Below are 13,578 nucleotides of genomic sequence, written 5' to 3'. Positions count from 1 at the left end.
TAGAGATACATGCTGTCATACAAGATTGTAAGGCGATATCTCAAATTCAGACTCCTGCTTCCTGGTGCAACTTGTATTCCTGCCTCTAGCGAACTGTCAGATGCATCATAATCTGCAACTAATCTTTATAATCCAATCATTCATTCATAAATACCAACTGGTCCTCTTGGTCAAACTGCTTACAATTTTTAATGCTATTAAAATTAAGATTAAATCCTAATCTTGAAAGGTATGCTGATCGCCAGCCGTATTTTTTTAACTTGCTCTGCCCCATTCTCCATGCAACAAGTTTTAAATTTGGATTTATTTTGATGTTATGAGAATTGAGTTTACTGTGATGCTATGAAAATAGATAATCTTATAATGGCACATTTCTCAGAGGAGCAGCAGGCAGAGATTATTCTTACTTTCTAGTACTGATAACTGAAATTACTACGTCACAAGACTCAAGTCGGTTTCATTGATCTGTCTCTATTTAGGGTGAGGCTAAAATGGGTTCTTGAATGTATGTTTTCTGCTTCATCATCTGTGTACATAATATAATCCCTAAATCAGGAAGTTCTTCATTTAAAAGGTCCACATATTCAGAAGACATGGTCACATACTCAATATGAATGCAAGTTTTGGATAATTCATACTACTGATTAAAGAGATAGAAAAAACCTGATCTTTGCTTCCTATTTTATTACTTTTTTTCTGCCTTCAAGTCAGTTTTGATTCCTGATGATTGAATGGCTAGTGCTAGTCCCTGCAGATTTCTTGGCATGATTTCAGAAGTGGTTTGCCATTGTCTCCTTCCTGAGGCCAAGAGAGAATGGCTGGCTTCATGCCTAAATTGGGACTAGAACTAACAGACTCCCACTTTCTAGCTTGGTGCCTTAATCACTATACCAAATTGGTTCTCTTATTGCATGCAAGAATATCAATGTTAAGGATCTAATCTCACACAGCCAAAAAATGCAACACAAACTCACATCCCAGCCATGAAGCTTCCCGCATGATTTACTCTGATGACCAGAATCACCTAGAGATCTGAGTCCCACAAGGCATCACTTAGCCCAGGTTTTGTCTTTTGGGCTACAGATAAGCTACCAATAAATAAATGAACAAAAGGGCACCATCCATTCTATTGCTGGCAGGCTGCAAGCACAATGAATGAGCTCCTCTAAGATTTTCTCTTATCATTAGACAGTGCAGGTCATTTCACTAATGTATAGTAACTCTTTTTAAAGAAAGCTTGTCTGACTTAATAATTAGGCAGATAACAGCAGCAGTATGCTCTTCTGGGATCCATGGTGGCTATTTGCCATGAAAGCCATATGCAGTGCCATGCAAAAGAAAAATTTAATATTCTGGGGTTACAACTATTCTATGCAGGTTTTTAATGGACCCCTTTTACTTGTATAATATTATTCATTTATCAAGATTTTACTCAGAGGAGGCCTCATTCACCTGCTGATAGAATTAAGTTGCTAGTCAAGAAAAGAAGGCCTTCTCATCTGTGGATCTATGTATCTGAGATTCATCCAACTCAACTGCTATTAATACTTCCTTTAGAGCAGGATTTTAAAATTATGTTTCTGGATCACATGATTGCCTATGTTAATGAAACTAAATGTTTCTTCTCTTTTCTATAGATTGCCCTAAGACACGGGTCGGCAACCCGCAGCTCCGGAGCCGCATGCGGCTCTTTAAGCCGTCTCATGCAGCTCCCAGTCCTCCTCTGCCGTTCTGGAAAAAAGTCCTATTGAGAGAATGGGGTGGCGGAGGTTTGGAGAGCTGGTGCCTTTCGGGGCCGAAAGAAACGCAAACGAAGGCAGCAGCTCTCCAAACGGGGTGGCGGCGGTTTGGAGACCTGCGCACGCAGCTCTCCAAACCTCCTTCGCCCTGTTTGCAGGGATGCCAGCTTCGTCCATGTTTGAGGAAGCCGGTAGATCTCCAAACGGGCAGCGGCGGTTTGGAGAGCTGCGCGCGGAGCTCTCCAAACCTCCTCCGCCCCGTTTGCAGGGATGCCAGGAGATCTGCCGGCTTCCTCAAACATGGACAAAGCCGGCAGCCCTGCAAACGAGGCAGAGGAGGTTTGGAGACCTGCTGCCTTCATCCGCGTTTCTTTTGGGGCAGCGGAGGTTTGGAGGCCTCTCCAAATGGGGCGGTGGAAGTTTGGAGGTCCCAGGGGGAGGGGCAGGGTGCTCGGGTGGCTCCGGCGGCACCCGGGCTGAAGGCAGCGCTGCGACCCAGTGCCCGTTGCCAGGGAGACCCACCGCCGCTGCTGCACAGGTGCCTCCCGGCTCGGGGGAGCCGCGTTGCAGGAGACGCTCGCAAGGCTTCTTTCGGTCGGGGAAGGGCCCGATGGCTCCAAGGTGGGGCCGGGCGGGATCTTCTGAATGAACGTTTCCTTCCTCGTCTTCGCACAGCCCTCCACGGTCGTCTTGGCCTGCGAGTCCCCCCCTCCCCTGGCAAGCTGGCGGCACTGGGCAACAATAGGTGCGCGCAGCTCAGGATGCGGTGTGGGCATCGGGGCTGCCGAGGATCAGTGCAGTGCAAGCGATCCAGGGCAGGAGCTGATCCCGAAGCTTCACAAAAGGCAGAAAGAAAAAAGTCCCAGAGAGAGAGAGAGCACAGGGTGGGGGGAGAGCAGTTTTTTCTGAGGGAGGAAAAGTCAGGACGGCAGAGCCGTCCATATTAGAGGTGGACGGGGGCAGGGCTGGTGCACATTTTGCATTGTTTTGCGCATGTGTATGTGTACACGCATGCGCGCACACATTTTGCAGCTCCTACATTTTTGTGTGTGTGACGGAACCGGTTCCGAGTGGCTCTTTTGCTGTTTCAGGTTGCTGACCCCTGCCCTAAGAGAACATGCAAAACAACTGTTCTCAGCTTGATGTTCCTAATGGCCCTGGAATTAAAGGCCACACTAATTAAAGGCCTGGACCTGAGGGACATCACTTTGGGGGAAAGTCTATTAAAATATGATCCACAAATAATTTCAAAAACAGTTTGATTTTAAGCATGTAATTGCTGTAACATCCTGCATTTTTCTGCAGATACATAAAACATTGGAATTTTAAAAGTAGCATATATTTTATTAAATGTTCCCCAGACCTGTATAACATAACAACCAGAGGCCATACACGGCCACCATGGAGACTTGTGCAGCTCGCCAGGTTGTGGGGTTGGTTTTTTGTTTTTGTTTTTTGTTTTTTTGTTTTTGAAAGCTTAACGAATCCAGAGCCAACAAATGGCCCTGCAACCTGGAAGGATACACTGCTGTCTAGTTTTTTACAGTCACTTCCAACCCAAATGACAAACTGTCAAATGACTCCAACACCTCCAGAAGTCAGTAAGACTGCCAGCTTCAGCATTGCCAACACACCACTAGCTTCCAAACAGATGATTGGCATGTCAGCAGTTCTGGCCTGCAATTATTGTTAAGTGTATCAAGGTGGTCCTTTTGCCTGTATGAATTGTGCAGGTCTGATCTTACCTGATATTGGCTGATTTTGCTTTCAGATCGTTCCAACGTTGGTTCATGTCATCAATACGATGTTGTAACAATGCAGCCTCCTCAGAATTCCCCAAAGCTTTTACCATCTTCTGCCTGTTTCCATCAATGCTCTTGAAGATATCATTGTGAGCATCAATTTCAGCCTGGATGTCCTAAGGGGAAAAAAGGCCAGCTAATAAATCCAGAGACAAAATTTATATTAGTCCTGTGCTCAGAATAAGAAAATGAACCATTCGAAATTCTTACTGTCTAAATAAAAATGAATATATCAAAATTACTACACTGGAACGATTTTAAAGAATGCATTTTTCCATTGTGATATGCTGCAGAAAATAAGTTATGCTGATTGCTAACAGTGGATAGCTAGGGCTTTCTTCTGAAGTTTTCCTGTACTAAAAATAACATATATGCCAAAATGCCACTATCATTATTATTATTTATATCAAGGATTACAAAAGTGTCAAGAACCACAACTTTCATACTAGGAAAATCAGTAAAGACAAATCCTAGGTGGTTGTAATCCTCCACAAAGCACAGTGAGCTTCTAGAATCTTCTTCTAGAATCTTCCAGTCTCTTTAAAAAAAGATGAACTCCTCCCCTGCTCCTACTTACAAAACAAATAACTTGTTTAAACCAAAACCAGAGATGTGGACTTCAGATCTGCATTTAACATATAATGAGGAAAAAATACACTGCTGACATTCTTCTTTTATTTGGAGTAAACAACTGGAAATGGTTGAAAGAATAAATCCGGGGTCTAAAAATACAAAACTGCCACCTTCAGAGATAATTCAGTACATATATATATATATATATATATATATATATATATATATATGTATGTAGATCTAGAGTCTCGGGTTTCTTTCCGCGTTCCTTTCATCTTCAGAAAGTTGTGGCGACGTTTCGACGAAATCACATCCGTCATCATCAGGCCGGAGTGTTCCTCCTGCTGCTTCCAGGAGCAATGCGTGGTCTGGCTGTTCCTTTCTTTCCAGGAACGCGGGAAGAAACCCGAGACTCTAGATCTACACATACAGACACCCGCGAGAATCTACGAAAACAAATATATATATATATATATATATATATATATATATATATATATATATATATATATATATATATATATATACACACACACATACATACATACACACACACACACATATGAGCTTGAAAGCTTGAACATGATCTCATGATTTGAGTTGACTTAAATGAAGACATGGCCTTTACATGCGTTCCAGAAATCTAGGCAGGAAGTTATAGCTTTCAAGTTATAACCCTGATCCAGTATAGTATTCAAAATTAAGTAGCACAATTTAATATTTTTTTCTGTTTTGGTTTACAGTACTATACTTGCTCATACTTGTATAAAACTGTGATGCAAACAAACATAACAATTCTTTGAAGCTTTATTGTTAGATCATGGAACGTTTATTCATTTACAAATTATATCCTGAAATGTTCAGGCAGCTCACATAGAGTTTTGCATTATTCATATCATCACAATAACAACACTATAAGGATTGGAATGAAGTGATTGACTAGCCAAAGTCACTCAGCCAGCTTCTGGCAAAGGATAAATTTAAACTTTCTCCAGTTCTAGTCTAGCATTCTAACTAGAGTAGTCATGTCTATGAAGATTCAAGATCAGAAATGTATTTACCGGTACTCTTCCAATGTCATCCAAGGTATTGCATTTTCAAAAACAGGTCAGGATAATTCTAATTTAATTTCAGGTATAATACTGAATAAAATCAATCTCTGAATATTTAATAATTCTGTCCTTAATATTAAAAAAATACAATTCAAGTCCTGCAGACATTTGAGAGCTGTTCTTACAGCTTTGAAAGAATATGAAGTTCTCATCTCTAGAATGAGGAACTTCTGACTTTCAAAATAGTGTTTAACTATGGTTCCTAAAAATCTATGCTAGCATAATCAGTGATAAAGAATGCTGGTAGTTTTAGATCAGGAACCTCTGGAAGAACATATCATCCCTGCTCCAAAGAACAGAATTGCTCCTGAAACTACACCCTATCAAAGAAGTTGGATAAATCTAGTTCTATGACTCCAAGGAGTAGGGAAAGAGAAAGCTTTCATTTTTCTTAGAAGAAACAAACAACACTGTAAGAAATATGCCATCTTTATTATTGGGGAAGTCTTTCAATATTTAGGAAATGAAGTTTAAAGAGAAACATACAAATATGGAGAAAAACCATACAGTTCCTGTATATCTCCAAGGGATTATTCAGCAAAGTTTACTAGAGAAATCCTTATAGTATTACAGTCTTTTGTCTTGAGAGAAACCAATCTGACAGTTTTGACTTCCCTAAAGACATGATTCTTCCCTATTTCTACTCAGCATCTCTGCCTTTCCCACATGAGCTTTTACAAAGGAGCCCCAGAGAGCAGCACTGCATCAAAAAATTATTATTACTATTATTATACACCTAGTAGGCATTTAAAAATTCAGTGACTGTTCCTATTCATTTGGGATATTATGAAATGCATCATTATCCTCAATGAGGAAAACAAAATAAATGAAATATGAGATAATCTGATGCTTCATCAAAATTATGGACTGAAATCAAATTTGGATTATTAATTTTTTAGAACAATTTTAGTCAGCCAGAAAGACAACTGATAGTGGCATGATCAGGAAAATAATTCCGGACTCAGTTGAACAACCCAAGATATTTCTGCTCTAGAAAAGTAAGCTTTGTAATTGGAAGGGAATAAGTTAATTTCTGTATTAAAATATCCTGCAGATCGTGTATGGAATACTGCATATAGTTCTGATTACCACATCCAAAAAAAGGATTTTGTAGAGCTAACAAAAAAAACCCTAAAATGATAGGTTAGACTGGAATAGTTTCCTTATAGGAAAAATAATTGCATCTTTTTAAAAATGAAAACAGGTAAGGGAAGATACAAAAGAAGTACATAAAATCATGCATGGTATGCAATGTGTCACTAGAGAAAAGTTCTTATTTCATACAATATTAAAATTCAGGATAATCAATTAAATCTAAGTGGGAAGAGACCAAAGAGCAATAAAAGGAAGTATCTCTTTACACAATGCATAGTTCATCTGTGGAATTTGCTGCCATTAGATGTAATAATAATAATAGACACCTATTTATATGGTTCTGAAAGAGGACATATATCCATAGTAATCATGTGACATCAGAATTTTTGACAAACATTCAGAACAGTTTGAAGTGACTCATGTATCGGTCATATAAATGCAGCTGTAAAAATATTATTTCTTGATATCCCTTGAAAAATGAGGCAGAAACAGGTACACATAATACAGCTCAAATATTTCACATTGAAAGAGAAGCAATATGCATTTTTGCTTCTCATCCCCAGATAAGTAGGAAAGCAGTAATATTACATAACTATTTTTGTTTTATTTTTCCAGTGCCTAGTTATCTAGGTCTAGGAGACATTCTGTTTATATGAGTGTATGCTCTACAGCATGGATTACAAAACTTTTTTAAAAAAATCCTACCATAACAGTGATTTTATACAGCTATTTCTATTTACACTGCAGCCATCTCTTTCATAATGCCTAATGGCAAAATCAAATAAAACAATTTCAGAAAACAACTGGTCTTTTATTCTCAGTAGTAGCACAGGAAAAAGTTCCAAGTCTCAGTGGGACCATAATTTATAAATACATTATGGTGTTCACTCAACAAGATTTTTTCCAAAAACAAAAATGGGGAGAAACTTAGAAATCATTTAGAACATACATGGGTAGAAAGGCTGTAATTTGGAAGAACCATTTTTATTTACAAAGTACGTTTGTTTTATTGGAGTGCAATTTTAAAAAAATCTGCATAAACACAGCCACTCTATAGATTATAACAGAAATAATAAAGGTGTAACAGTGATACCCACTGTCATCGGGGCACTGGGAACTATGTCCAAAAACTTTGCAAAATACATCAAGAAATTGCAGCTTCCTGCAATAACTCCAGCAAAGCTACAAAAAACTGCGCTACTCAGAACATCTTACATTTTAAGGAGATACCTGGTTGATACTTAGGATGCTGGCAGCAACCCGTGTCAACCATTAGTGCCAGTCAATTTGAGTGTTCAGTTGACTGAGTTTCATGTTTTATGAACAAAAGTTTTATGATGATGATGATGATGATGATGATGGAAGGTACCTTGGAGGTCATCTAGTCCAAAACCCTACTCGGGCAGGAAACCCTATACCATTTTGGACAAATGCTGTCCAGTCTCTTCTTAAACACTTCCAGTGTTGGAGCATTCACAACTTCTGGAGGCAGGTTGTTCCACTGGTTAATTATTCTAACTGTCAGGAAGTTTCTTCTTAGTTCTAGGTTGCTTCTCTCCTTGATTAGTTTCCATCCATTGCTTCTTCTCCTGCCTTCAGGTGCTTTGGAGAATAACCTGACTCTCTCTTCTTTGTGGCAGCCCCTGAGATATTGGAACACTGCTATCATGTCCCCCCCTCGTCCTTCTCTTCATTAAACTAGACATACCCAATTCCAGCAACCGTTCCTTATATGTTTTAGCCTCCACTCCCGTAATCATCTTTGTTGCTCTTCTCTGTACTCTTTCTAGAGTCTCAAAATCTTTTTTACATCATGGTGACCAAAACTGGATGCACTATTCCAAGTGTGGCTTTACCAAGGCATTGTAAAGTGGTATTAATACTTCACGTCATCTTGATTCTACCCCTCTGTTAATGCAGCCTAGCACTGTGTTGGCTTTTTTGGCACCTGCAGCACACTGCTAGCTCATAGTTAAGTGATCGTCCACTAGGACTCCAAGATCCCTCTCACAGTTACTACTATTGAGCAAGGTACTCCCTATACTATATCTGTACATTTGGTTTTTCTTGCCTATAGTTTAAGTCACATAGAATTTTTGAAACTCAGGAGGCAGAAGATGTTAAGGAAATAGGACAGAATCTAACCAACTCTGATACTACTCAAAAAAATAAGTAAATTTGGTATTTTGTTTTTTCAATTAAAGTAACTACTGTATTGAAAAATTGCAGTTATATCACATTTTTTCTGTGTTGTTTTATTTTGTATCTAAGACACCATACATACAATGTACCCAAGAAGCATAAAAATTCCTTTAAAAAACCCAAATCATGAAACACAGTATAGTTACAAAACAAAACAATGCCAACCACTGTTATCAGGCAAAAATTCCACTCCATTCCATTAGATTCAGACATATAAAGAATTAAAGGAAAACCTGACTTTTCAATGATGGTAAATGTGCATAATTATCTGGTTTTGGATTGGGAGAGGGGGTGGCTTTTAAAAGGACCAGGACCATTTTAGTTTTTTGTCTTTTTTGCTATCAAAACTGTCCTGCATATAAAACTGGGTCAAAGATCAAGGAGTTACAGAGTAAGCTACTGAATGTTAGAAACAATACACAATATATTTTCTTTAATGCATTGTGATCAGAGTTGCATGATTTTGTTTTTTTGTGTGCATCTCTGCAGGAGATTCTGGGCTGAAGAAATGACTTCAAAACTAATTATTCATTTTGTCCTCTTTTCATCTTTTGTGCCTTTTTATTTCCTTCTATTCTTTAACCTTGATATACATAATAAAAACTTGAAATTTAATAAATAAATAAATAAATAAATAATGAAACAGAATACTCATTCTGACAAGGGGGGGCAGCCTTTTATACATAACTTCCAATTCAATCAAGTTTTGAAGAAAGGGGAACTGCCACTTGTCTTTTCCACATAAGCTGGTGCCACAAAGGCAGTTCCTTTAGAGTAAACTGGCCAGTGGCTGCATTGGTTCAAAGTTCGTTCTTCTAATGGGGATAGGTGTTAAGACAGGGATCTTCAAACTTGGCCCTTTTATGACTTGTGGAGTTCAACTCCCAGAATTCCTCAGCCAGTGTGCCTGGCTTGAGGAATTATGGGAGTTGAAGTCCACAAGTCATAAAAGGGCCAAGTTTGAAGACCCATGTTAAGACCTCTTTATGGCAGCCAGTAGGGCCCAATCCACTACTACATCCTATGGATACAGGATTTTAAGTGTTCAAACTAGCCCAGAGAGTCAAGCAATCTGCATATTGCTATGGACAATGGCCTACATAGCCTCAAATCAAAGTAAATTTGATCATATTTTAACTCCCAAAAGGTATTCTCTCTCTCTCTCTCTCTCTCTCTCTCTCTCTCTCTCTCTCCTCTTATAACTGTTTAACAATGGTTCAAATTTACAACGGTCTTGAAAAAAATGATTTGCAGCATGTTCTTGCTTACTACCATTGTACTATCCTTGAAGTCATATGGCTGAAATTTGGGTGCTTGGCAACCAACTTTGACTTATGACCAGCTGCAGCATCCTGCAGTTATATGATTGTAATTTGCAACCTTCCCAGTTGGTTTCTGACGAAAAATGGGGAAATAGATTCACTTAATTACCATGTGATTTGCTTAACTGCCATGATTAAAATGGTTGCAGAATTAGATGTGGTCAACTGATGACTTGCTTTATAAGTGCACTAACATATGATGGGATTTCTGGTCTCAACTGTGGTAATAAGTTGAGGATTCCCCTCCCTCTCTCAAATCCTTAAAATATCTTAGAATTAAACCAGGTGACTAGCAATTTGATTTTAACTAGAAAACATATGGGGAATCAATGCAAATTATGCCTGTAATATCCAACTATCCAGTTATTATCTAACCTTATATAAAGTCATATGCATAGAGTCCAAAGACATATCAGAGCATTAAAATACCAGCAAGCCAGTGAAGTTGCTAGAATTCATTATTTTCCTGTCAGGATGGTGAAGCTATGTCTGAAGTCTCTATAGTTATGTCTGAAAATATAAACAACACCCAGGCAGGAACAGAAGGACTATAGACTGAATTGCATCAGTAACCAGATGTAAGTCTTTTATCATCTGAGACAGCAAACAACATTTCGTGATACATGTCTCTCCCCAGTTAGTCTTTTATGTTCCCTGGGCTATGCTACATTTTTATTTTGGCCTAGATGTTAACACTTCACTGCTTTGTTTGAGTTCTACATTGGTACTTTACTTCACTGGTGTAAAGAATATGCAGACCGTGGACACAACTATGTTGATATTTTCCATAGAATTCCTGCTCTGTCTTGGAAAATCAAACGCAACTCTGTTCCTTTCTGTCAATTCTTCAGATTATTTCTTCCAAGTATTTTAAGTTGTTGCGGTCCCCAATCCAAATTTAAGACTATCTCTGATTCATTTTGTCGGGAGATGTAGCAGTTAAATTTTCCAGTTGATCTCAGCCACAGATAGTGCCTACAATCCCAATTCTAACTTGAAAAGAATCCTTCTGAAGTACCGTCAGAGTAAGCAGAAATAGAATTCCAATTATTGTCTGAAAATTGTTTGATCCCTATTGGCTAAAGTAATATCAAAGCAAATCTCTGAACAGAGAAACTATCCAAATAATTGCATTTTCTTTTATTTCCTTCTTCTACGTTTTGTCTTCTATAATGTGAGCTTGATACAATTTTCTGCAGCTATTGTAAATAAATGTACAAATTTACCATTATTATCATTGAGCCAAACATAGTCAGAAAACTTTCAAAAAGACATTTTTGAAATCTTAAGTACACCACACACATACTCATGAGATAGCTGAAGCTACAATACGCTCATTAGAGGGTAATAGCAAGCTGAGAGAAAGGGAAAAGAAAACTTCAAGTTGAACATTTATATAATAAAGGATGAATATGAAAAGGCTTGCAGTCTGCCCAACTTTATTTTTATTTATTCATATATTTCCTTTAAACACTAACTTTCTCTCTAGTGTGTACCAAACACAAACCCATAATATAAAGTTGGACATAGAAGTCAATGTTAATTTACTAATTCATTAATTTTAATACATATTAAAAGCATGGTATAAGAGATGGTTTTTAACAGATTTTCTGAGGAAAATAAAATGCACACGAAATTCCAAAAGGAAATAATCTAGGAAACCCTCTCCCTGATAATCAACCTTCTTCTTGCTCTTAGCTTCTCAGTAAACCAAGGGGCTAATATGGCTCTTCTGGAAGTTTCTTAAGAACCATAAAGTCAATCACTCTTCACTGTTTTGGATTAGACTGTTTTAACCATTTCTCCATCCCTACCAAGCTTATATCAGCTATCAGTTTAAAACTAATAATGGAATTATCTATTTTTGACAACAGAGCCATACAGGACTCTTCTGCTTTTAGAACTCCATCTTACCTGAACAGAATACTGAATCCAGTCTATGCCCAGCTATATGTATAGGGACAGATACTGTTTGAGACCTTCATAATCTTCATAAAGGATGTGAAATATACTAAGCCATTCCTGATTAGACTACCTCACTCTGGGCAATGAAATGCCCCAAGGCAAGAACTTAGGATAATTCAATGTCATCTTTGAGATCACTCTGGCAAGCTCAGGAAGTTAAATATAAAGCCCAAAGGTGTTTTGTTTTGTTTTTTTCTAAAAGGCAACTGGACTTTCTTGGTTTCTTTTTTCCTTTGAAAACATTTTGCTTCTCATCCAAAAAGCTTCTTCAGTTCTAGTTCTTCAGAACTAGAATTCAGTTCGGTTCTTCATAACTGAACAAGCTTCTTGGAGGAGAAGCGAAATGTTTTCAAAGGGAAAAAAAACACCAAGTAAGTCAAGTTGCCTTTTGAAAAAAAAGCACCTTTGGGACAACGTGGATGATTGAAAATCTCCATAGACATTTAACTATAAAGCAGCATAATCAATGATACCCTAATAGCATCCCCTCACTATCCTGACATATTAGCATATGCTTACATTTCTGGATGGAATATCTGATCAAAAAGATGAAAACTCCTACAGCATACAACTGCTCCCTCCAAATGGAAAATTAGGAGAGATGGTTTTTGGTTGATTGATTATGTGCCATCAAGTTATTTTTGACTCCTAGCAATCACATAGATTTTCTCCATGATGCCCTATCCCGGGGTAGGCAACCTTGGCTCTTTTATGACTTGTGGACTTCAACTCCCAGAATTCCTGAGCCAGCTATGCTGAGGAGAAATGGAGAGGTTTCCATGCTGAGTTATGCTGGCTCAGGAATTCTGGGAGTTGAAGTCCACAAGTCATAAAAGAGCCAAGGTTGCCTACCCCTGCCCTATCCCTAACTTGTTCTTCCAAGTCTCCCTACAGTGCCCTGCTGTAAATGAGTCTATCCAGTCTTCTTCTTCTTCTTCTTCTTCTTCTTCTTCTTCTTCTTCTTCTTCTTCTTCTTCTTCTTCTTCTTCTTCTTCTTCTTCTTCTTCTTCTTCTTCTTCTTCTTCTTCCTTCCACCTTTCCCAGCAATAGAGTGCAGGGCCTCTGTATAATGTGCCTGAAGTAGGACAATTTTTAAGAGCCTTGGTGGAGCAGTGGGCTAATGCCTCCTTAGTGCAGGTTCGCATCCCACCAGGCTCAAGGTTGACTCAGCCTTCCATCCTTCTGAGGTAGGTAAAATGAGGACCCAGATTGTTGGGGGCAATAAGCTGACTTTGTAATAATGCCGCTTGGGGGCGGCGAAAGCCCTAATAAGCAGGCATATACATAGAATGAAGGCTATTGCTAAGCACATTTGATTTGTGCTTAGATTGTAAGCTGCCCTGACTCTTCGGAGAAGGGCGGGATATAAATGGGATTAAAATAAAAATTAAAAATAAAAAAATTAGGCTGATTATCTGTGCCTTGAATGAAAACTCTGGGACTTATTAATGCTTGCCATCCAGAATTGGATAGCAGCTGTCTTACCAGCAAATGATTTCATATTAAAGAGCAAGAATTTAACGTTGGAGGAACCATTAGTGGTTGTTGTCTGAAAGGGACAAAACCAGCCATTGCTCTGTCGTCCTTTCCCTATAAGAAAAGCACACCAGATCTTTCCCATCCATTACTTCTTCAGTGTTCACTCTGGCCTATTTTTCATTCCACAATGTCCCCCTTTTTTATGATGTATCTTTTAAAAATAGGCTACAATCAATCACTGTCCAAAATTCTGCCACAGTCTCCTGCTACCTAAATTAACCCCTTCATG

The 13,578-nt window shown here is 38.5% G+C and overlaps 1 protein-coding gene across 6 annotated transcripts in view; it reads right to left on the bottom strand.

The window, feature by feature from the left end:
- UTRN (utrophin) overlaps positions 1-13,578 on the bottom strand; it is a gene marked incomplete at its 3' end in the record, with an annotated part of 377,026 nt that overhangs the window by 109,872 nt on the left and 253,576 nt on the right. For all 6 annotated transcript variants that reach the window (XM_081313934.1, XM_081313935.1, XM_081313936.1 and 3 more), the window contains one exon: positions 3,485-3,657. In XM_081313934.1, the coding sequence (XP_081170060.1) occupies positions 3,485-3,657 (173 nt within the window). The remainder of the gene's footprint in view (positions 1-3,484; positions 3,658-13,578) is intronic.

This window comes from Vipera berus (assembly GCF_964194415.1).
Source record: "Vipera berus genome assembly, chromosome: 1".
Lineage (NCBI taxonomy): Eukaryota > Metazoa > Chordata > Lepidosauria > Squamata > Viperidae > Vipera > Vipera berus.
Note: the sequence above shows the minus strand (reverse complement) of the source record. Positions and strands in the feature narration are given on the sequence as shown.